Genomic DNA, 24,108 nt, shown 5'->3' with positions numbered 1-24,108 from the left:
TCTGCAAAGTGCTGACCCAATGAGTTAGAAATTGCGTGGGGTCCACTAATGTATCATGCGCGACAGTGAGCCCAGAGACCGGGGAGAAACTAGGCGCACCTGAGAACCGTCGAAGCCGACTCCAAACTTCCGAGGAGGGAGTGAAAGTGTTAAATGAGCTAATAAAGAATTTCCAGCTTGCCTTCTTGCTATCGTGGATGACATGACGGCATCGCGCTCGGAACTGCTTATAGCGGATACAGTTTGCCAAAGTAGGATGGTGACGGAAAATGCGGAGAGCATGTCGCCGCTCACGTATTGCGTCACGGCATGCCTCGTTCCACCAAGGAACTGGGGGGCACCGGGGCAATTCGGAGGTGCGTGGTGTTGAACGTTCCGCAGCTGTAAGAAGAACGTCGGTAATATGTGTGATCTCATCGGCGACGCTGGGAAAGTGACGGTCATCGCTAGAGACGAAAAAAGTGTCCAGTCGGCCTGGGCAAACTTCCAGCGTCTCGGGCGCATATATGGCAGTTGAGGCTGCAGTCTAAGGACACATGGAAAGTGGTCACTTAAGTGTGTATCATCAAGGGCGAACCATTCGAAGCGCCGAGCTAGCGGAACAGTACCGACCGCAAGGTCCAAATGAGATAAATTTGTCGTGGAGGCAGACAAAAATGTAGGGTCCCCAGTGTTGAGGCAAACTGGATCCGCTTGGTGGAAGACGTCTAGCAAGAGTGAGCCACGTGGACAAGGATGTGGAGATCCCCAAAGCGGGTGGTGGGCACTGAAGTCCCCAACCAGCAAATAGGGGGGTGGAAGCTGACCAAGAAGATGAAGGAGATCAGCTCGTGCCATTGGTGTGGACGATGGAATGTATACAGTGCAAAGAGAGAACGTGTATCCAGAAAGGGAAAGACGGACGGCGACAGCTTGGAAGGAAGTGTTTAAGTGGATTGGGTGATAATGGAGAGTATCATGGAGAAGAATCACGAGTCCTCCATGGGCTGGAGTGCCTTCAACAGAGGGGAGATCATATCGGACGGACTGAAAATGAGGGAGAACAAAGCGGTCATGGGGACGCAGCTTTGTTTCCTGAAGACAGAAGATGACCGGCGAGCAGGATCATAAGAGGATCGACAATTCATCCCGATTGGCTCGAATGCCGCAGATATTCCAGTGGATAATGGACATAGGGTGAACAGAAAATGGAGGAATGTGACGAAGGTTGCTGTCAACTCAACGACTGCTCAGAGCTTGCGACCGACAGCATGGAATGGCATTCAGCCGAAGGCAGAAGATCCTGATCCATAGGTCATTCAGGAGCAGCTCCCGCCACCAGCGATCGGCTGGTTGATCGGCCGCCAGCAGTGCACCTCGGCGACACAGAAGACGGCCGAGGGCGATTTCCGCCAGGTGGTGCTGTAGATGGGACACGCCTTGGCGGAGAAGGAGATGAACTGGGTTTTTTTGTAGCCTTCTTGGAAGTATGATGTTTGGATGAAGGAGGAACCGATGGTTGTGAAGTTGGGGTACGTAAAAAATCCTTACGAGTATGCTCTTTTTTTGAAGTCTTGGTGTCTGACTTTTGGGCTCGAGATTTAGCAGAACCCGACGAAGCGTGAGCCAGAGAGTGGGCAGGCGAAAGTGGTGAGGTTGAACGGGCAATCTTTGCGTTGGCCGAGGAGAAGCAAGGACAGTGCTGTATTTTCCTGTCTGAGGCACGGTGGGCTGTCGACTGGCGAATAATTTTCGAGCAGCAAAGGTCAACACCTTTTCCTTCACTCTGATTTCCTGGATGAGTTTTTTGTCCTTAAAAACGGGGCAATCTCGAGAGGAAGCAGCGTGGTCACCCATACAGTTGATGCAGCGAGGGGATGGAGGTGGGCAAGCACCCTCATGGGCATCCTTGCCACAAGTAACACATTTGGCTGGATTGGAACAAGATTGGCTGGTGTGACTGAACCGCTGACACTGATAGCAACGCGTAGGGTTTGGGACGTAAGGGCGAACGGAAATTATCTCATAGCCTGCTTTGATTTTGGATGGGAGTTGAACTTTGTCAAATGTCAAGAAGACAGTGCGAATTGGAACGATGTTCGTGTCAACCCTTTTCATAACTCTATGAACAGCCGTTACGCCCTGGTCAGACAGGTAGTGCTTAATTTCTTCGTCAGACAATCCATCGAGGGAGCGTGTATAAATGACTCCACGCGAGGAATTTAAAGTGCGGTGCGCTTCAACCCGGACAGGGAAGGTGTGGAGCAGTGAAGTACGCAGCAATTTTTGTGCCTGGAGGGCACTGACTGTTTCTAACAACAGGGTGCCATTCCGTAATCTGGAACAAGACTTTACAGGACCTGCAATTGCGTCGACACCTTTCTGAATAATGAAAGGGGTGACCGTGGAGAAGTCGTGACCTTCGTCAGACTGAGAAACAACAAGGGACTGTGGCAACGATGGAAGAACTGTCTGTGGCCGAGACTCAGTGAACTTACTTACGCTTGTGAGCAGACATAGTGGAAGGTGAGGAAACCATTGCGGAAGAATCCCCCATGATTACCGGCGTCTCCGATGGCGCGCTCCTCTCTTGTGGGGGCCCTCTCTGAGGGCACTCCCACCTTAGGTGATTGTTCACACCTCAGGTCACACCTCCCGACAAACGGACGGAGGGACCAATCGGCACTTTTGGAAGGTATCAGCTCGGGTAATCACCCCTCCCTGGGCCTGGCCGTTACCAGGTGGTACGTACGTGTCCTACCTGTCTACCCGGGGCGGGGAATTACGCGTTACCCCGTCACCGGCTACGCACAAAAATGCGTGGGTCGGCCTTCAGACACGCACAGGGAAGAAGAAAGAGAAAGGGAAAGGGAAAGACAAAGAAAGGGAAAGGAAAGAGGAGAGGTCTCAAACGCCGCAGCGGAGAAAAGGGTAAAGAGAAGAGGTAAGGAAAAGAGAAGGACAAAGGAAGGATGAAGACATACAAGCAGAGAAGGCGAAGAATGCGGTACATTTACGAGCGTCTGTCTCCGGACGTAGGCACAAACCATACTCCCAGAGGGGGAGAAAGGGAAGGAAAGAGCCATAGGCGAGGGGAGGAGAGGCGAAGATGGGGGAGAGGGAAGGATGCGGAAAAGGAAGGTATGCAGCTCAGAAAGGAAGGAGGGCCACATTAGCTCGGGGTCCCGTGCTCGCTATGCACGTATCCACAAAAGAGTTGTGGACCCCCTGGGGGGATGTTGTTAGTTAATTACAATGTTCAACATTCCTGTACACTTTGAAATTTTGGCTTTCCTTACAGATCAATATCATGGCTTCTAAAGGGAAACAATATGCTAAACCTAAAGCAGAAACTCTGAATTAGATACAAACTGAACTGAGGTTCTTCACAGAAAACCATTGTTGCTGGCAACAGTGTTGGACAAGCAACTATTTATGACCAAAATTCAGCAGAAAAGGGGTAATCATATGCTTACAGGAAAGTTACGATGAAACTGATGAAGAAGAGGACATCGCTTTTTGTTGTTGTGGTCTTCAGTCCTGAGACTGGTTTGATGCAGCTCTCCATGCTACATAGGAGCATAGGACATAGGAGGAGAGAACATGAGGATACGTCAACCTGCTGGTGCTGAAGCTGGAGACGTTACAAACATTATGCAACAATCAGAAACATGGCAGGACCTATGAAATGCTTGTAAAGCCATTGTGTGATAAAGCATGCTACCGTCGCATATCATCATTGTGACAACCAAAACTTTGCGCGAAGACATGTTTCAGAGTGAATTTCGAGTGATACTAATACGCATGTATACACTCAAGGACTAAGTTTTCTGTAAAAATGAATGATTTGATGTTTTTATACTAAGTTTTAGAAACTCTCAATGATCCGACACTTCCGCTAATCTGGCACCCATATGTGCGAGGAATGGCCAGTTTAACAAGAGTCTAGTGTACTATCAGCATGCAGGTTTAAATGTATCAGCTGGATAATGATGCTGTAAGACGTGGGCTACAAGGGTTTATGTAGGCTGGAAAATCATTGCCGTATTAGAAAATTATGACTAGTTAGTGTATTTCACAAGTAAAGCATATTTCAGTATACAAAGATCTTTAAGTGCAATATGCTAGAGTTTGGTTAGATGTAATAAATCTGATAAATTGAGACAGATGCCTGTCTGTTATGAACATGAGTAAATTTGATGCTGGCCAACTTTTGTCTGGGAAAATTTTAATTGAAAAATTCTTAAAGCATTAACAAAAGTATAATTTCCAATGCTTAATGGACTTGATTAATTAACAATGCACCCATTTTAGTTGTACAAAAGTGGTATGATAGAGAAAAACAGCCTAGAATTTAGTATATCTTCTACAATCTGTCTTGGCCTATTCTATTACACAGAGAATTACTTTCTTTTGTGATGTTACAGATTGCTATACGATTATAGGGCAATACTATAATAGTATTATTGACAGTTTTAGGGTTCAAGCTATACTCTGCCTCTTCCTGTCACACAAGATGTAAGAATTATGAATTTTCTTTCCAGTTTGGAACATACGCATGATGGAAGCACTCCAAGTATTGGAAAGGCATTTAAGTAATCTTTGATACTTAAAACAAGATATGTGGTCAAAATTTATAACAATCAACTTAGCTAAATTGTTTTAGTAAATGTGATTAATACATAATTATATCATTAAAAAAGAAAATAGCTGCTTTGTCATACAATCAAATGTATCAAACATTACACAAATGAAATCATTATGGGCTGACAGAGGTACAATTTGTAAATCTGTCTGAATTTTGAGGCAGATATATGTGTGGCACAATTAAAATCCACATGGTTCTCTCTTCCCTTCGGAAACAAAGAAGAAAAAAACTTCAATTGCTGAAGTGAATAGACTTTGCCAGAATTCATATACAGAATGTCCATTATGGTACATCTATCCAGTGACAATAATTAATATTTAACAGCTATGTAAAACATCTAAAACAAACCAGTTTATTTAATATCCTGAAGTAAAAGTTTTTCATAGTGGTAGCTATTGTTGGTATTTGTTTCTTGAAGTTTTCCTGGTGGATCGAATATTCCATAATTTTTCAGGAGTACATCTGGGAAACTATTACTTCATAAGCCCTGTGGATTTGCTAACTCTTGCCCTTGCTTTGTTTAACTCATAGAGGCATAATGTTCTATCTATGACTGACACTCTTATTACCAACAGTATTATCTTTGATGTATGCACGTTTACTCCACGGTGTAAAGTGCATTAAAAATCTTGCAAGAGACTCTCCTTGAGTATGGCTGAAAAGTTGTTAGCCGAAATATCAATACATGAATTAGTAATACGCTGGATGCACTCCCAAAAATGATGGAATGTTGCTATTTGTTTGCCTTATTACAATTTTTCCACTGTTAGTCCCATAATGTTAAAGACAATGCTATCAAGTTTTGTAATTTTTACTGACCTGCTGTTTGCTTCAGACTGCTGATTTGTGCTTGGTGATGGTGGAGGGGATGCATTGCTAGCACAACTGCTTGCGCCAGTGGTACTGCTACAACTGCTGTTGCTTTGGGAAGAATGAGATCTCAGAGGTCCTCTAGGCCGTAATGTGACATCAATACGGAAAAGATCACTGACATAATCAGTAGGCTTTTTATGATCAGGGTCTGGAACTATAACAAAATTTCTTAAATTATGTGTGGCCTTTAGAAAAATGAATGAATGAATGAATGAATTGAATATATGACATCATAATGTACTTATTTCATAACAACTAATGATGTGTTAGCAGTCTTCCATAGTGATGGGGTACAACCTATTAGAACTGATCCAGTTAAGGAAATAAAAGTGAGCATCTTCTTTCTGTCAGGAATTCACATTTTACTGACAACTAAGGTTATTACAACAGAGTTAGTATAATAAAACTATGGTTGGTTTATAGTAATGAATTTGAAACCAGCCTGAAATTGTCCTGTAAGTAACTGTACATTGCTGAAACAGTTATGTAAAGCAGTTTTCTGAATTGCATGTTTTAGGTGAAGTTCTGAAACAATAACTCACATAGGGAAGTGAGCATAATTGGCTAAAAACTGGGTAAGTTAAGGCATCGGAGAGATTTAGCATTTGGCAGCAATGATCGCCAATGGTATGTCCCCTTCTTCCTGGCATTATACTATGTCCATTGTAGACAGCGAATGTACTGAAATGAAATGATCGTATGGCATTGTTGGCCATGAGGCCCCATGCGGGGAAGTTCGGCCGCCGTATTGCAAGTCCTTTTTAGTTGACGCCACTTCGGCAACTTGCGAGTCAATGATGAAATGATGATGATGAACACACAACACCCAGTCATCACGAGGCAGAGAAAATCCCTGACCCCGCCGGGAATCGAACCCGGGACCCCGTGCGCTGGAAGCGAGAACGCTACCGCAAGACCACGAGCTGCAGACAGCAAATGTACTAAAAACAATGCCACTGATGGATGTAGCACTTGTTTCTGCACACAGATATCCATTCTGGTATGAAAGTCTAAGAAATAAGTATATTATTTGTCTGTGAATAATGTAAACTATGCCTCACAATAAAAACACAGACAAATGAGAAAAAAAAAACAGTGTTGAGACAAGGGATCAGCCTAGCATTCACCTAAATAGGTGCAGGACACTGCATAATAATCATTCCTTGCCTGACCTTGTACCAAACCAATATATATTAATATGGATCCAGTGTAGGTTCACCATATCTTCTAGGCTCAAAAGCCTGTAATAAATAATTCAGCTATGGAACATGACTTAATAATGATAAAATACAGATATTATACAGTAAAAATGTAATGTAAATCACAACCAAACAGATGATCAAAGCAGAGACATTGTTACGTACAACATATGTGCCATTTCACAGACAGCTGTTCTTCATATAAATAAGGAGAATAAAAGTTCTTTAAATCGTGTCAATCTGCAGGAATGAAAGTGACAAATTTCAAATAAAGGCAGTTTAAAAGTGCATTTTTTCCCTACATTAAAAAGATGAAGAAAAAAAGAAAACTGATTTAATAGCTTTTACTTTAATCACCTTTCCTCAATATTTACATATCAGCTGGTGTTAAGGAATGATTACAGTTGCAACACTGAATGAGACAGAAATTTGTGAGTGATTAACATAGGATCATTCAGAGGTAATGAAGTTAAACAACCTGCAACGCTTTTCACTGCAGTGGACTTAAAGAAGTGTGTAATGCAGAATGTATATTAATGAGTAGAAGCCGCACTAAATTAATTTTTCACCACTAGTGTCTGGGCGTAAAACAGCTTTCACTTCCATGAGTGCTGGAACTACAATTTGCATCCTTTGTTGTTAATTCCAATTGAATTTCGAACAGTGGGGCACAATTGCAGTTTTCATGTACGAATAAAATTTCTGTTGCACTTAATATGATATTCATTCTAGATTTAAACCTACGAATTCCAAGGTGAACAATATTCTGAACAGTTTTAAGCTTCATGGCTAAATTACTAGCCCTAACATTAAAACACACTATGGAAACAGAGGATAAGGACTTACCAAGAATGCCCTGCAACTTGTCAGTGGGTGGCAATTTGCTGGCGAGATCAAGTGAGAGCTCCTCACAGTCTATCTCCTCCTGCAGCTTCCTTCGTGCAGGTGGCCACCCCTGCTGTGGTGCCTGTTGCTGCTGTGGTTCCTGCTGCTGCTGCTGCTGCTGCTGCTGCTGTGGTGAGGTTTCCAGATGCGACTGCGACTGTGTCCGGACTGGGGATGGAGGTTCGTCCAGCTCAGTTTGCGAGGCAGCATCGCTGGTGGCTGCATTGACACGCAAGACGACCTCTGAACGCTGCACCAGCTGCAGCTGCTCCGTAACCACAGGCCCCACACTCTGCTGGCTGTGCTGGCTCTCTGTCTCACCACGCGTACTCTCAGTGGCACTGTCTTCCCAACGGGCCTCCGACCCTTGTTCACTCCGCTCTATTTCCTCTCCTAGCCTGTACGACTGCTCACTGTCTATATGTGACTTACAGTCCTCTTCGTCCTCTGCCCTGAACTCCCTACTACCGTACAAGTTCTTTAACTCTAAACTGTCAGGAGGTGGTCCCGTGTCCAGAGGCGTGCCATCGTCAGTCACTGTCGGAGGAACGGAACTGGGCACCGAAGATGACTTCCCGTGGTTAAGAGGTGATGGCAAGGCTGCTTCTTGTCTGTCTTCTCTCTGTTCATTCTCCTCTACTGCTGCTCGTTCCGGCACAGCAAGTCGTTCGCATTCTGCAGTACACAGTTACTGGTATAAGTACAAATTGAATCATACATCTTAATGTTAAACAAAGAAAACTTTAACCTAGTATGTAATCAAATAACAAAATAATGTTGCAAAGTGTAAACTTGGAACCACAATATTTCAACAATGGAAGATTTCCGTTAACAAAAGTAACGCTCTCACTCTCTGCAATGACAAGAGGACAGAGACTCCTGTTAAACAACATACATTGGCACCTTAACCTTAATTCAACTGTATTCTTGGCTCACTGATCACAGCAATAATATAAGGGGCTGTCAAATGAAAACTGGACAGATGGGACAAAAAGTAAGTAAACTGTTTACCATTTCAGCAGGAAGTTCCATAACTTAATACATTTCTTCCACAGTGAGACAAGACTGTCAGTGCCTCCACAGAAAAATGTTTGCAACTCTTTGTCCGAAGCAAATTGGCGGCAACGAATGCCCAGAAATATGGAAATCACACGGGGAGAGTTTGGGACTGTACGGGGGATGTGTAAGAGCTTTCTAGTGAAACTGGGGTGGTCCCCCATGTCAGGAAGGTCGTTTTGAATAAGCTGCAATAGTTTTGTTGGGAAGCCCTTACACATTCTCCGTACCATCCCAATGTCTGCCTGTGTGGTTTCCATATTTTTAAAGCCCTGAAGATAGACATTCGTGGCTATCGATTTGATTCGGATGAAGGGATGCTTGCCTAGATACAAACACAGTTCCGTAGGCAACTGCAAAGATTTTACTGTGAAGGCATTGACTAGTTTGTCTCAGTAGGATAAATGTATTAACAGTTGTGACAATTACTTTTGTTCCATCTGTCTAGTTTTTGTGTGACTGCCCCTCATATACACTTTAAATTAATTTCTTTATCCATAAAGATGCATTCATTACTGAATAAAATGCACACAGAAGGATGATCTTGCTAAGCTCTGAATTTACTTATAAGAATACTGTGATTTACACAGTTAAAAGCTTTTGCTCAACTGAAGACAAAGTGTGTAAATAAAGCTGTGATCACATTATGGCACTTTATTTGTTAAGGTCCGTCTCGATCACGTACAATTCGCAATTACTGGGTTTGACCCTTGCCATCTTTACATCTGTTACAAGTACATAAACAGTGGTGTAACGAACTAAATTCAATGAGCTGAAGCCAAAGCTACAGCAGGCCTGCACAAGAAAGATAAAAATTCTGACAAGATTAACAGCTCTGCATACCAGCTATACATACCACAAATATATTCTGATGTAGGTATAAAAGCCAAAATTATATATAATAGAGGGAAACATTCCACGTGGGAAAAATATATTTAAAAAGAAAGATGATGAGACTTACCAAACAAAAGCGCTGGCTGGTCGATAGACACACAAACAAACACAAACATACACACAAAAATCTAGCTTTCGCAACCAACGGTTGCCTCGTCAGGAAAGAGGGAAGGAGAAGGAAAGACAAAAGGATATGGGTTTTAAGGGAGAGGGTAAGGAGTCATTCCAATCCCGGGAGCGGAAAGACTTACCTTAGGGGGAAAAAAGGACAGGTATACACTCGCACACACACACATATCCATCCGCATATACACAGACACAAGCAGACATTTGTAAAGGCAAAGAGTTTGGGCAGAGATGTCAGTCGGGACGGAAGTACAGAGGCAAAGATGATGTTGAAAGACAGGTGAGATATGAGCGGCGGCAGATTGAAATTAGAAATTAGCGGAGATTGAGGCCTGGCGGATAGCGAGAAGAGAGGATATGCTGAAGGGCAAGTTCCCATCTCCGGAGTTCAGACAGGTTGGTGTTAGTGGGAAGTATCCAGATAACCCGGATGGTGTAACACTGTGCCAAGATGTGCTGGCCGTGCACCAAGGCTTGTTTAGCCACAGGGTGATCCTCATTACCAAGAAACACTGTCTGCCTGTGTCCATTCATGCGAATGGACAGTTTGTTGCTGGTCATTCCCACATAGAACGCTTCACAGTGTAGGCAGGTTAGTTGGTAAATCACGTTGGTGCTTTCACACGTGGCTCTGCCTTTGATCGTGTACACCTTCCGGGTTACAGGACTGGAATAGGTGGTGGTGGGAGGGTGCATGGGACAGGTTTTACACCGGGGGCGGTTACAGGGGTAGGAGCCAGAGGGTAGGGAAGGTGGTTTGGGGATTTCATGGGGATGAACTAAGAGGTTACGAAGGTTAGGTGGACGGCGGAAAGACACTCTTGGTGGAGTGGGGAGGATTTCATGAATGATGGATCTCATTTCAGGGCAGGATTTGAGGAAGTCGTATCCCTGCTGGAGAGTCACATTCAGAATCTGATCCAGTCCCGGAAAGTATCCTGTCACAAGTGGGGCACTTTTGGGGTTCTTCTGTGGAAGGTTCCGGGTTTGAGGAGATGAGGAAGTGGCTCTGGTTATTTGCTTCTGTACCAGGTCGGGAGGGTAGTTACGGGATGCAAAAGCTGTTTTCAGGTTGTTGGTGTAATGATTCAAGGATTCCAGACTGGAGCAGATTCGTTTGCCACGAAGACCTAGGCTGTAGGGAAGGGACCATATATATATATATATATATATATATATATATATATATATATATATATATATATATATATATATATATATATAGAGAGAGAGAGAGAGAGAGAGAGAGAGAGAGAGAGAGAGAGAGAAGATACATACAAAGTGCTTTGATGGCCTGGATGTGTCTTAACATTTATATAAATAACTGAGGCCAGTAGAGGGCACTATAGCTAGGGTACACGGGTATTGTACTGTAAACTTATTTTAACTGTTCAATTTATGATACCCGTTACTCGTGTAGCCAAGCTATATTGCCCTTTACTGGCGTCAGTTATTTGTACAAATACTAAACACATCTAGGCCATTACCAGCACTTTCTACATACCTAGATATTTAGATTTTGACGTCGACACCTACATCAGAATATTTTTACCGTATGTATGGCTGGTAATCCTGCTAACATTTTTATTTTTCTTATGTATCAGTAGGCCTGTTTTAGATTATGCTTCAGCTAATTGAACTTAGTTGGTTAAACCACTGTTTTTCTATTTGTAACAGATCTGAAGATTGGAATGGTCGAAACTGTAATTGTGAATTGTACAATTTATGATCGAGACGGACCTTTACAAATAAAATGCCTTTGACACACCACTACGAACAGAAACTTCCAGATTATGAACGGTGTCGGCGGAGCGAGTCAAAGCAGTCACGTGAGGTGCAGGCCTCGGGGAGACGGCACTAGTAATTGAGAGGATGTGCACCTGGAGAGGCGAGTCGCTCCTCCGCAGCGGCGGGCGGCGGTGGCGGCGGAGCGTGGCCCGGGTGCAGGCCGTCCTCGGCGCCCGGGGGCGACATGGTCCGCTTGTAGCTGCCCTCGAGCGCGGGCAGGCATCGCTCGGCGCGCTCCCGCCGGTACGCCAGGTACGACGCCTTGGACGTGCTCCTGCAACGGCAGAAACACATGTCGTGAGTGCGAGACATCCACCGGTCGACTGCTGCTGCTGCTGCTGCCACAGTAATTTGGGCGGTGACGCCCCCGCGCACGCGCACTTCTGCGCCTTGACGAACTGCCAGTGGACGGACTGACGTGGTGTGGCTTGGCGTGGCCCTGGCCGCTCTGTTTACGGAGCCTCGGCCTTACGCGCTGCGTGTTTAGATGATTAGGGGACGCTACGCGCTGTCGCTATATACTGTCTCGTCTCGTCTGAATCATCATCAGAGATATCCGCGTCTGCGATCCGCGTTTTCCGGAACAACCGTTGCGAAATTTTCCAATTCTGAGCTACTGAAAGACCCGACGCAGCGACCGACTAATTTCGTGTGCAGCCTACACGTCCCGACGGACCGTACTCAGCGATTACAGCGTCGCACTATTCCTATCGCCGGTTGCACATTGTTCACTGAGATTATGTTCAACGAGATGCTGCCTGGTTTTACGCAGAAACAAAACTGGGATTTGATTTGCTCGTTGTAGGGCTAAGAAGGCAAAGAAAGAAATTTACCCACGCTCTGTCACTTAAGGAACAGGGACTCGATGATTTTTGTAATTATATCACAATGGATGGAACTTGTTCTCGGAGCTGCTCATCATCATCATCATCATCATCATCATCATCATCATCATCATCATCATCATCAAACCATTCTTAACGCAGAAGAGTAGTCATGAGAGGGGCTGTAAGGAATGACTGTTCGCTACATTGCCTTTTCTAGCCACTAACAGAAGTTACGAGGACCCTACATTTAGTGCAGTTGTATCCCCACTATTGTTATTTAAAATGGTTCCTGAAATGTGCAACGTGATTTACAGTTGCCTGAGGGAACACATCATGGTAAAACAAACTAAGTAAAACAAAGGTGTCCTGTAAACGTTATGCATTTATTTCTGCAAGTTGCATTTATTTATGTTCGTAGCATAAAATATGTCTTCTGTAAGTTTCCTACTAATTGCAAATTACGAGAAAGACTACAAATGGCAATAGCGCACATCATCTAATAAATACAACAGGAACATACGAAATGAAGCATTTAGCAACTGTTAGAACTGTCTTACATTTTGCTGTTCATAGCAGAAGGCTTGGATGTAGGCCGGATTTTTTAACACTTCTAACAGAGGAGCAATTTATTTTACGAATAAAAGTCCATCGACTGTCTACATTTTGGTTTTTAGATTTTATTTCTGATACGTATCCTAAATGAAATCTAAGATCTAATCTGTCACTAATTCAGTTTTTAGATTTCATTTCCGATAAGTATCGGAAATAAAACCTACAAATCTATATAGAGATGGTCGACGGACTTTTATTCATAATATACATATCTTTTACTCTATGTGCCACATTAAACCATTTTGGATTCGTTAAAAAGTACTTCATTTCTCGTTGCTCTATTGCTATACTCCTCGCACGGCGTGTCCCATAAACATCTGCAAACTTTAAAGTTCTCCAGAAACTCTTGTCATTGTTGTTTCGTCCGCTTAGCACTCTGTCATGTGCAATAAACAGCTTTTAATCCTGTGCGCAATGACGACAGACGAAGTTTTGTCGGGCGGTTGGGACGATTACTTGGTGGATGAAGTTCTGCGGGAACGGAGGGCCTCTGGGTGAAATTGTGGATGTGCCCAACAGAAGGCCCGACAGGAAAAGATGCTCGGTCGGTCGGCCAAAGCGCCTACACACGTCCTATTTGTCGAGCCGTCGGTTGGCTAGTGCGTGTGTACGGCCCTTAAAACGTGACAGGTTGTTAAACACTGGACCATGCACGAACAATTGGGAGAAGCGAGGGCCGCATAAAAGACGCTGCTGCAGGAAATAGTCTGGCACAACAGAAGGACATAACACCATTGCACACTAGGAGAAAACCGAGTGAGGTTGCGCTGTTGTTAACAAACGGGCCTTGTATTTGGGAGGATAGACGTTCTAATCCTCAACTGGCAATTCAAATCTAGTTTTTTTCCCCAAATTACTTCCTAATGTTTCCTAATTGTATAACCACGGCCGACTACCTGTCCTATCCTTGCGAAAATGTGCCTGTATGTATGTAAACGTCTGTATATATAATTTTCTTGTCTGTAACAGTAATGTCCAATACCCTCATAAAAGTGATTCACTGATGAATCAAACTACTACACTATTACTACTACTGCTACCGTCCACCGGTCCCCAAGTAATGCTTGGTGCTCATTGAAGGCAGTTTATCCGGCTCGCCAGTCCAGTGAGAGTTTTACCTTCTCACTATCGATGCAGCGTGTACTAAGCTTAGTGTCAGACTACTTGATCCTGGCTGAAAATAGGTAATCAATTACATTCCTCTGAAAAAGCTACTGTAGAGAAAGACGTTTCTCGCGTATTTCGCACTAAAAAGGAAGTTAAGGATTCTAGAAAATCTTTCCAATTTTTTTTATTGCGATCCGGTTTCTTGAATTATTTAGCAACATGTTTCCTATTAGAACAACTTTCCAAAACACTGTGATCACTGTTTGTTCAACTCATGTTTATTATAATGCCATATCGCTCATGCATCATCAGACTTTTTCGTTTGTAGTCCATCAAAATGTTTATGTTGCGGGGAGATGTGGAGACTATTTCTGCAAAGAAGCAAATACAGCAAAGTAAAAAATGGTAACAATAGCAATGTAATGAACTACAAATTTGATATTCATTACGAAAAAAAAGCATACGAAATACGAAAATTCATGTGATAAGAGTAACAATCAGTACAATGAAAAACCAGCCAAAGTTGCATATTTCACTTTTTTTATTCACTCTATGACTAGTTTCGGGCCGGGACCCATTTTAAAATCATTGCAACGTAGTCAAAAATTGTATTTTCGAAAGTAAGCTGGAAGTTCGTATAAGTAACAAAGCTCGTCATGGGGCGGGATGGTATGACTTAATAGATAACATAGTTTAGATAAGATTGGCGGTAAGCCATAGGAATAGTCACTTGATAGACGAACTCATTTCAATGGCACGCTGCATTTACAACCACTTTTTAACGCAAATTACATAGCTACAGAAACACAGAATAATGAGTCTTCTTCCTGTTTCGCCTCTCTGTTCTTATCCTGATAACACTGGTTACAGGAAACATGTCTAAGACATGCATAATTTATGGCTCTTCGTTATGTCCCCTGATACGCATATAAACTCTACAGTTAGTGTGCTTACCTTTGAAATGTGACTCAATGCTGACGCTAACCATCTCACTACTATTGCCCCACATCTGGCTATCAGTTGCTAATGTCACAGTAAATGAGCATTAAAGCAGTAGTATTTTTGTAGCTTCGGAGAGGAAAAATAGCTTTTGCTCCGGAAAAAGTAGATGACTCATGTCAAACAGCTCTGCTTCCTACGATTTCCTATTGACGTACGAAGACTGAAATGGTACTTTCTGTCTTCGAACAATAACACTCAGTGAACGCTTTCGTAATGATTTCAGCTACAACAAAAACGAGTGTGTCTAGATGTCTCAAGATGGAGAGGAAATTAAATAAACGCCACTGTCAAACAACCGTACTTTCTTTTTTAGCGAAAAGATAATGTCAGCGCCAAATTGAGATTTTCTAATCTTCCCTAATGTACGCAACGAGCGATGATAAATTAAATTTTTTTTCCGTTTTTGCCTGCCCGGTTAGGCCACCCGCAGAACTCACAACTGTCCACGCGCAGCACTCAAGGTAATCCAAGTTCAGATAGTACGTTCACTTTGATTTATATTACTTTATCCACTCTGTTTAACCCGAATATTAACTCATTATCTTCGAAGATAGAAATGTATTTTGGTGTGGAGACAACATTAGATTTGATAAGCATATTTCATTCCTCCAGTTTCTGACATCAAAAATACAAAGAATTCGATCTTAGGGTGCCAAAGTAAAGACAAAGAATTGGTTGTGTTTTTAAATTCTTTTAAGGTTCTGCTGTTGCTATCAGATCAAACACTTAATTACTATGGCCCACACATCAGCAATGGGAAGCTAAAATCTGATCGTCATGCGACGGTTCATTTGCACAGGTACCTTCGGATTAATTAATGCCTCAATAACATATTTCGTCGTTCAAATATTCACCAATGGCTCCAACATAGAATTAATAGACGGCTTACCGATAATGCACAACAATTCATAATCAGTGGCATAACTAGCGGTTCACCCTGCGATAACTCGCTCCATTGAGTCTTGACATTCCTAGCATACTTTGTTTTAGTTTCTTAAAGCCTTAAGCGCAAATATTATTAACTATTTATGGATTTATCTGTTAATAACCAGATATAGTCGTGTATATTTTTGCAGTTTTGATAAAACTGACACACTGTAGATCATAATCGCATGAAGCTCCATGAAAGATAATTAATGCCGGTCCTCTTCCCCTTTTCTTCATATCCCACAAAAATTAACTTTGTCTTTTGTCAGTGAGAAAAAATCGAAAGTCCTGCTACGCAAGCGAATCTTAACGGTACCCGCAGAACGAGCATAAGCTGTAACGGCCAATTATGCTGATCAGTATGGCATATTAAATCGGGAACCCGCTTGGAGGTCGTTCGAGGACTGGCATGTACTGCTACTCTGGCAGCGAAAGTTACCGAATAGTACATTCACTTCAAGCAAGCAGGAATATCATTCTATTTGTGTTTAAGTATCACCATGTAGAATAAAAGAATTTTTTCTTTCATAGATCCACTGATTTTTTTAAAAAATAGATAGACGCTATATGATACAGACTGGAACTTTCTGTCGCGTTTTGATGGTTATTGCTTAACCCGTAAGCCACCCAAAATTTAGTTTGAGATCTGAAAACTAGTTCGTAGGAGGCGCCGAAAGACTCTTTCCAGTGGATATGAGCAGAGTCGTTGCATTGGCGCCCCGTCATCAGGGCCAACGAAGTGTTCTGATGTGTTTCTGTATCACAACATCCCATGGTACACATTACTCTGAGCATTTAGTAGTCTGCAGTCAGCTGTGTGGTTCGATTTGTTTTGTACTGTAATTTCATTCGTATTAATGTATGTTGTAGTGTTATTGAGCTGTTTGTGCGTACGAATTGTCCAGTATATTTCTTTTTATCTTTTGTACCAGTTGTTATCAATAAAAGCGTAATCTGTGAGTCACCCTCTTGTTTTAGCAGTATTTCATGAGCAATTGCTGTAATCCAAACAATGCACTACGGACACTGCCGTGGATGGGCATCACTATGAGTACCTCCTATGAACAATCCTTCGGATCTAAAAAAAAAAGTACGTGTTTCCAGGCTTATGTTTATTGAGCTTTGTTTCCTTGTTTCTAAGAGTAATATCACCTCTCAAAATATCCTACAAGAACAATAATGACATCTGTGAATGTGAGGCGTTCCAGCAGCGCGGTAAACACGTTACCAAACTCTACGTGGCTAATACAAGACGACAGCCATCCAAGTTTTACTCGGAAAATGTTTGGCGTGTCCAATTTTTTGGCATCACTCGCATTTATGCGTGGTATAAGCTGGCCCACAAGAGTTAAGCAGCCCACAAATGTCGGTCTTCAAAGCAGCAAAAAGACTCGCAGCTAATAAAATGGCATTGGTAAAACATGAAGCTTCTGTGACGCATACGAGAAAATCGAGAAAACGTCACACACAATTAGATAGGTGTACTTCTCACAGTGTCTTCCGAAAAATGATAAGCTACCGTCTGCGTGTCGGCAGTTTCCAATCTGATTTCATGTTACAAGAGGGTGGGAAGGAGACAGATTGAATATTTACATTAAAGAAACGTTCTTCACTGGTGTGATAGAGATATGTACAGTGCATAAATTTGGTAGCACCGTTTTTTTCATTTGAAATAATTCTTCTTTACGAAATTCAAACGTTTCAAAAACAAAGTTTAAAACGAGGGCATAAGAGAGTTGCGACTGTTGTCACAGCACAGTTGCCGAAATATTGATGTTGATTTTAAGGATACTACCGCACTGCCGCAGCCTCCGATGAGCGACGGAGCCGCGAGGCGGCGAAGCGAACAGAACGCAGGCGCCCGCGCCCCTGCCTCTGTCTTGCGCAATCGCTTGGCAGGCCTCCAAACAAAGCACGGAGCAGCCCCACCCCGTGGCTTTCCGATATGTTTGCGAATTCCAGAGCGACGGCCTGTTCTTAACTGAAGCGTACAGCCGGCGCACGCGGAGGTCGCCGATGCAGGACCCGAACAGAGCGAGACTTTGGAACTTCATTCATTTCAACAGCATTTAATAATTACAGCTGTTGTGTACTTGCTGTGTTACTTAAACAATTTCGTGTTTCATAGTTTTATGAAATATGTGGAAAATGTTCAACGTACCGTCGGCTCTTGGTAAATAATTTCGTAGTTACAGGTAAAAAACAAACTACGCATCTTGATGGCTGAATTTCGGTTTAAGGCCATTGCCAGATAATAGCTCAAAATAGGCTTGTAGGCCACAAACCGGTTATCTTTTCACTCATAAGCACTCTGTCATCGTGTAAGTCCATTGGTGGCACTTGGAATACACTCATAGTTCACTATGAAGGACAAACGACCAACTTTCATAAAGCATAGAAAGTCACAGGCTTCGGCTGCGGATATTTTCCCACTGACAAAGTGAAAGACGCTGTGGTGTAATAATTCACCTAATTGCTTACTCTGACATCTCGAAAAATACAGGAGTAGTGACAGTTGCATTAACTGTTAACGTACACGAAATTTTAAAAAAATTACCCAAGTGCGAGTAGCACTCGCGCAATGAGGGTACCGTACGAACTTATTAGTTCATCCATACTGGAAATATAATTTAGTTCATACATCCTGGGAATAGATAATCCCAAAGATTTTTGCCTGTTATCGATATCGATACTAGCAAGATACTGGTCTCGGGAATTCCAAGACCGTATCAAAATCTCTATAGCAGTTCTTGAGATTAGCCCGGACATCCAAAAAGAAGCGAGGAGCAAACTTCAGCCTATATATTTAGAGACAGCAAATTTAATAAAAAGTTTTCTTATTTACTTAATAGAACACAACTACAACCTACATTTTATGTTCGCATGCAGTAATGATGTTGTCTATTATGCTTTTGACAGGTAATGACTGCAATGTATGTTCAAATGCCAAAAATATTTTTATGTGATACAATTACAATTTAACAAGTTCCAGATTTTTTTATTTTACTTGTACTATGAAACTTTGCTTCTTGCCGAATTTCATGATAATAGATCAACGAGAAGTATTCTATTGGTTTTGATGAATCAGTTTGCGAGTATCAAATTATGTGACATGAATGGCCGAATCTTTTGAGCGTTAACTTTGTTGTAAACTTTGTTACACCGCCAAGGGACCATAGACGTTAATTTGCGACATACATTTGTACTGGATACGCCGACCCAATCCTGAGAAAGGGTTCTTGAACAGTCGGGCAGACAAACACGGACAAGTAAGTGATCTATAGGGGTTTCGTTTATACAGGTTGAGGCACGAAACTTAAAAATTAATTTCGTACACTGGTAGCGATAAAATGCACCAACTGCCTACTATTGACTTATTTTTTTGGAATCATACACAAAGATGGATCAAAGAAATTCATTTGGAGATTTAAAACTCCTTATTTTTGCACACGTGGTACCATTTAGAGATAAATGTGGTCGACCGAGCACTAGCTCAAAAACTGAAACAGACACACTCGTGCAGCGAAACAACGAGGTGAATATTTACCGACAACGACTCATGAAAGTGGGCGTCATTCCTCTAAGAGCGTTTATGCACGAAAGCAAATTTCCCGATGTGCTGCGTACTAATCTTGCAGTAGTCGCGTGGATCACGTATGTGATCCAGGCGCGGAAGAATAAATAAAAGATGGACTGTTGGTGGACACAGTTTTGAACGAGTGCCGGTCGTCCGTGGTTGCGTCACAGCATTTCTGCGAAGACAGCGCTATACCATAATGCGCGCGACCAATTACGTAAGTATTTTTGAAACAGTTTTTCCTTATTGCTTTGTTCCATTTTTATTGTTAGAATACGTTTATTACATTGACTCATTTTTAGAATGTATAAACATGTGAAATAATCATGTAATTTCATTAAATTTTAGAAACACTATGGAGCAGATGTAAGATGTTCGAATTCTAGTGTGGTTGGCGGAGACTGACAATTAGGAAGATATTCCTGACTCGAATTCTAGCGATGAAGATGGTTTTCTAGAAGAGCGAGACCGTCAGTCTGAGTATGAGCAAGAGGAAGAAGTACCTGGTGAATCAACTGGAAGAGAGTCCTGAATTTGTAAACTGGCGAAGATGACACTGTTTGGTCAAACATTCCTCTTCTGAATACAGGAAGATCTCCAAGCCCTAACACTTTATATGTGCTCCTGGTCCTAAGAGAATTATGTGACAAAACTACTATTGAAGATTGCCCGTCCCCCCCCCCCCTTTTTTTGACGACAGCATCATTCAACTTATAACCAATTGTACTAACATAAAAACAGACTATATCAAAAATAAATATTTGAGAGACAGAGAGGTTAAACATACAGCCTAATAAAGTGGTGATTTTGACGTAGACAATGGCGCAATAATTTATACCGATCGAGGAGCTCACTGGAAATCGGTAATAACATTCGACGACCGTACAAAGAACAGAGTAAATATAATTAAGATGATCTCGCTGTATCATGTGCGCAGAAATTCAAGAAGATGACTTCTTACGGCTCTGCTCTGATGAACCTTAGCTCCCTCGATCCACTTCGGACTTATACAGTGAACTAAAACAACATTGCTGCCTCGCAGTCGAGACTTTGTTATTGACCTGTCTCTGACTTGGATGAAGCCTTGGGCTTACCAAATACTGAACAAAAATGTTGCCAAGAAGTCTGTCTTTCTAAATAAAAGACTTCCTTGACATTCCTATGATGGGAAGTCAGCCATAAACCTGGGGTGCAGATGCATCAACTCTACGAACAGCAGCAACATCAATAGTCAACACCACTGTTCATTGTCAATAAGTGTGAGTGTGTGTGTGTGTGTGTGTGTGTGTGTGTGTGTGTGTGTGTAAGCACAATCTAACTTCTGCACCATTTCAGTGCAGTAATGTGTTCACTGTAAATAAGTATTATAGTAGTTGTATTGCACGTTTATTACCTTATAAATAAATAAATAAACTTTTTTATTTTAAATTCAGTGCATTAGTATTTGTAAAATGATTCTTTTATATGGTGTTCATTAAAAAATGACTATCATTCCACTTGGGACCTGTGGAATGGTACATTAGCTTATTTGTTTGAGTTGTAAATATTTGTCATGTATTGTTGTTTTCCGACATGTTCTACATCCTGGAGGACCTCCTCACTACGGATCAATTGGAATGAAAGTAAATCTAATCTAATCTGCAGAATACTGTTCTCCTGTCTGGCAGAGAAGTCACCGTACCAACATGGTAGACGTGCAGCTCCACGACATCACGCGTATTATCACTGGGACATTAAAGTCTACCCCAGTACCATGGCTCTCCGTCATCGCCAACATAGCACCGCCAAAACTAAGACACGAAATATCTATTAAATAATGGTAAAAAACACAATTCGATGGCGCAAAATACCTACCTATTCAAGACTTCATTAGAAATTTACCAAATCACCGACTGAAGTCACGAAACCCGAAATGGAATAACAGCGACACAAGAGGAAAGGATAGCTTCAACCTTACAGACGCTTGGAAAAAGGAATGGGAGAACTCAGTCAGTAATTATCACCTTATAACCAACCCCTCGAAAGCACTAAAAGGGTTCGACTTTGCTAGGAAAGACTGGGTTAAGCTCAACCGTATCCGAAGTGGCCACACTAGATGCAAGGCCACGTTCAGAGATAACACAAGCTGTGAGTGTGGAGAACCTGAGCAAACTCTGAACCACATTACTAAAGTGTGTCCTACTAGGAAATTCAGAGGTTCAGAAGGACCTCGAGCTATGAAGCGGATCCAACACCTAGACAGCGATGTGTAACCAATAGCTTCTAGTCTCTCATGACACATTAATATATCTGTATATCATATCACATTGACCACTTGCATGTATAAGAAATATTTTATTCCCTAGTTCATTATTTTAAATGTATGGGTATATATATTCCTTTGCAACGTAATGACAATTTTTTGTAAATATGCTGCTGGCATGTCATACGATAAATAAATAACCTCGGGAATGGCACAAGGTGTTCTACGGGTCGCTGCTATGACTGCGGAAGCGGAAGTACACAAAATATAAACACCCGGTAAGTGTGCAATGCGTGTAATAATTTCATTTGCCCTGATCATTCCAAGGTCGCCTGTATGTCTTGTTCCGAAAACAATGATTAGATAAGTATTTCTCGAATGCGTATATTTTTTTAAACTCCAAGTCAATGATGCAGTTTTAGTTAAAATTGTGATGTAATACTAAAATTATGTTGTTTGCTCAAATATGGGGAAATTTGTTTACTTTTTATTGCTAGATTTAATAACAGTGCCGTGGGCAACACTCAAAACACTCCATAAAAATTTTTCAAACTATAATTACTACTTAGTTGAGAAAATGGCATAACCATATAATCCACGGCACCACTGGAGTTTCTTTTTAGAGTGCGATCACTCCAGTAGGGTTCCTCTTTCTCTGGAGGGGGGGGGGGGGGGGGGGGGAGGCACTATAGCACACCTCCATCGTCCAAACTGACATTTTCGGATTTTTTTTCCACTTACATCCAAAGGTAATGCTGGACCAAAACTCACGGACTAACACGTCTCTCCTTTGCCGACTAAAGGTAAGGCACGTGGGCTACTCTGAATTGTATCTAGTCAGATCCTATCGATTCTCGCCTGATTTTGGAATGGGGGACTGATGACCTTCGCTGTTTAGTCCCCCTTAACCATCCCAACAACCACCACCACTCCTATCGATCCAAGAGAAGAATGTTGCAAGATGAACTCTTAAGTGGTCACAGTATATACATTCAGTACCTATTGCACCAAATAAATTAAGCTGGGAAATGAGTAGACACCCTACGGAAAGCAACAATGTGTCAGAAACTGAGTTAGGGTCCAGTAAACATTGTATGGTAACACTTGTGGAAAGGCAGCAGTCCGTACTTCGCTTTAGTTCTTGAATCTGACACAGGGTCCACGCGCATGGCAACTACGGTATCGATTCTAATGCAGGATACTCTGCAGCAATGTGACGTTATCAAGAGACCTTAAAGAGAAAAATTCATGACCTACCATACGGAGGAAGAAGTTGCAACCATTAAACTAAATGAAGAGCCTACAGGTTCAAATAAATGGCGCAGTAGTTGGTAACGCTTTGGCCTTATGCCAATCCCTGCGCAACTACTGATAATTTAACAGAGCTGATTCGGTTGTACCTATGCATTTTCTTTCCAAATACCTCAAACTGTTAGTGATTATTAATGGTGCACAATAGGTATAGGAATAGCATTTTCCGCATCTTGCAGGCTGAACAACGGGTACTGCTCTGACGCCGAACACGATGTTGACGGAATGCCACAGCTCTATACAGACAAGATAATCGCAACTTATTAGTACCTATTGACTACCTTCAAATAGATAACCGATTTTGTTTTCTTCCTAAATTTCTGGTAATTCCACATCAATAATATCTTTCTAGATCGTTTGATGCTAGTGCCTTGCTTGTCATTTACGCGGCGAAATTGTTCCTTCCCCGAAATTTCCACAATTCGAAAGGATGGCAAAACTTGTTCTCGTTGCCCAGTGAATAGTGAACGCTACGGAAAAGGGCAGGGCATAACAGTATTTAACAGCAAGTTGGTTGGCTTCCGCCGTGTCGTATCGGTTTCTCCCCCCTCTGGCAGAAGGATTGCACAGTAAGACTTCACGAGGGAACCAGCAATACACACAACTGATTCATTCTGAAAAGAATAACAGCATATCAATGTAAACGTTTCTCTATCAGCAGCGTTCATACATCCGGTGCATTACCATATTCAATAGAAGTCATCAACCCTACGGTTAATGCGACCTCCACACGATCTCTAAACGGCACGGTTTTACTGGCGGTCGTACGCTTTTGCTTTCCTCCGCCCCGTGAGCGTAGTCAGTTATGGGAGAATCGCGCTACGTGAAAACAACACGATTGTGTGCCCAACCATTTTCCACATATACAAGTTTCTACCACATATGAAAGTTAAACAAAAAACTAGAGCTAACTGGGAACCTAATTTCACATTTGTTCAACTGAATTCGTTCAAGATGATGATCGCAGCCTCTCGCTTTTCTCCCCTCTTAGTTCCGTCATTATTAAATAACGGTCGATGAAAAGTGGAAACTACAACTTTGTATGTAAGACGCTT

General features: G+C 42.2%; 1 protein-coding gene across 1 annotated transcript in view; it reads right to left on the bottom strand.

Annotated features, from left to right (window-relative positions):
* The window catches only part of LOC126188401 (uncharacterized), a 305,868-nt gene that overhangs the window by 7,927 nt on the left and 273,833 nt on the right, over nucleotides 1-24,108 (bottom strand). Inside the window, exons 13-15 of the mRNA XM_049930002.1 lie at nucleotides 11,541-11,722; nucleotides 7,546-8,259; nucleotides 5,447-5,654 (exon numbers count right to left, since the gene is read on the bottom strand). Of these exons, the coding sequence (XP_049785959.1) occupies nucleotides 5,447-5,654; nucleotides 7,546-8,259; nucleotides 11,541-11,722 (1,104 nt within the window). The remainder of the gene's footprint in view (nucleotides 1-5,446; nucleotides 5,655-7,545; nucleotides 8,260-11,540; nucleotides 11,723-24,108) is intronic.

The sequence above is a fragment of the Schistocerca cancellata genome, chromosome 5 (assembly GCF_023864275.1).
Source record: "Schistocerca cancellata isolate TAMUIC-IGC-003103 chromosome 5, iqSchCanc2.1, whole genome shotgun sequence".
NCBI lineage: Eukaryota > Metazoa > Arthropoda > Insecta > Orthoptera > Acrididae > Schistocerca > Schistocerca cancellata.
Note: the sequence above shows the minus strand (reverse complement) of the source record. Positions and strands in the feature narration are given on the sequence as shown.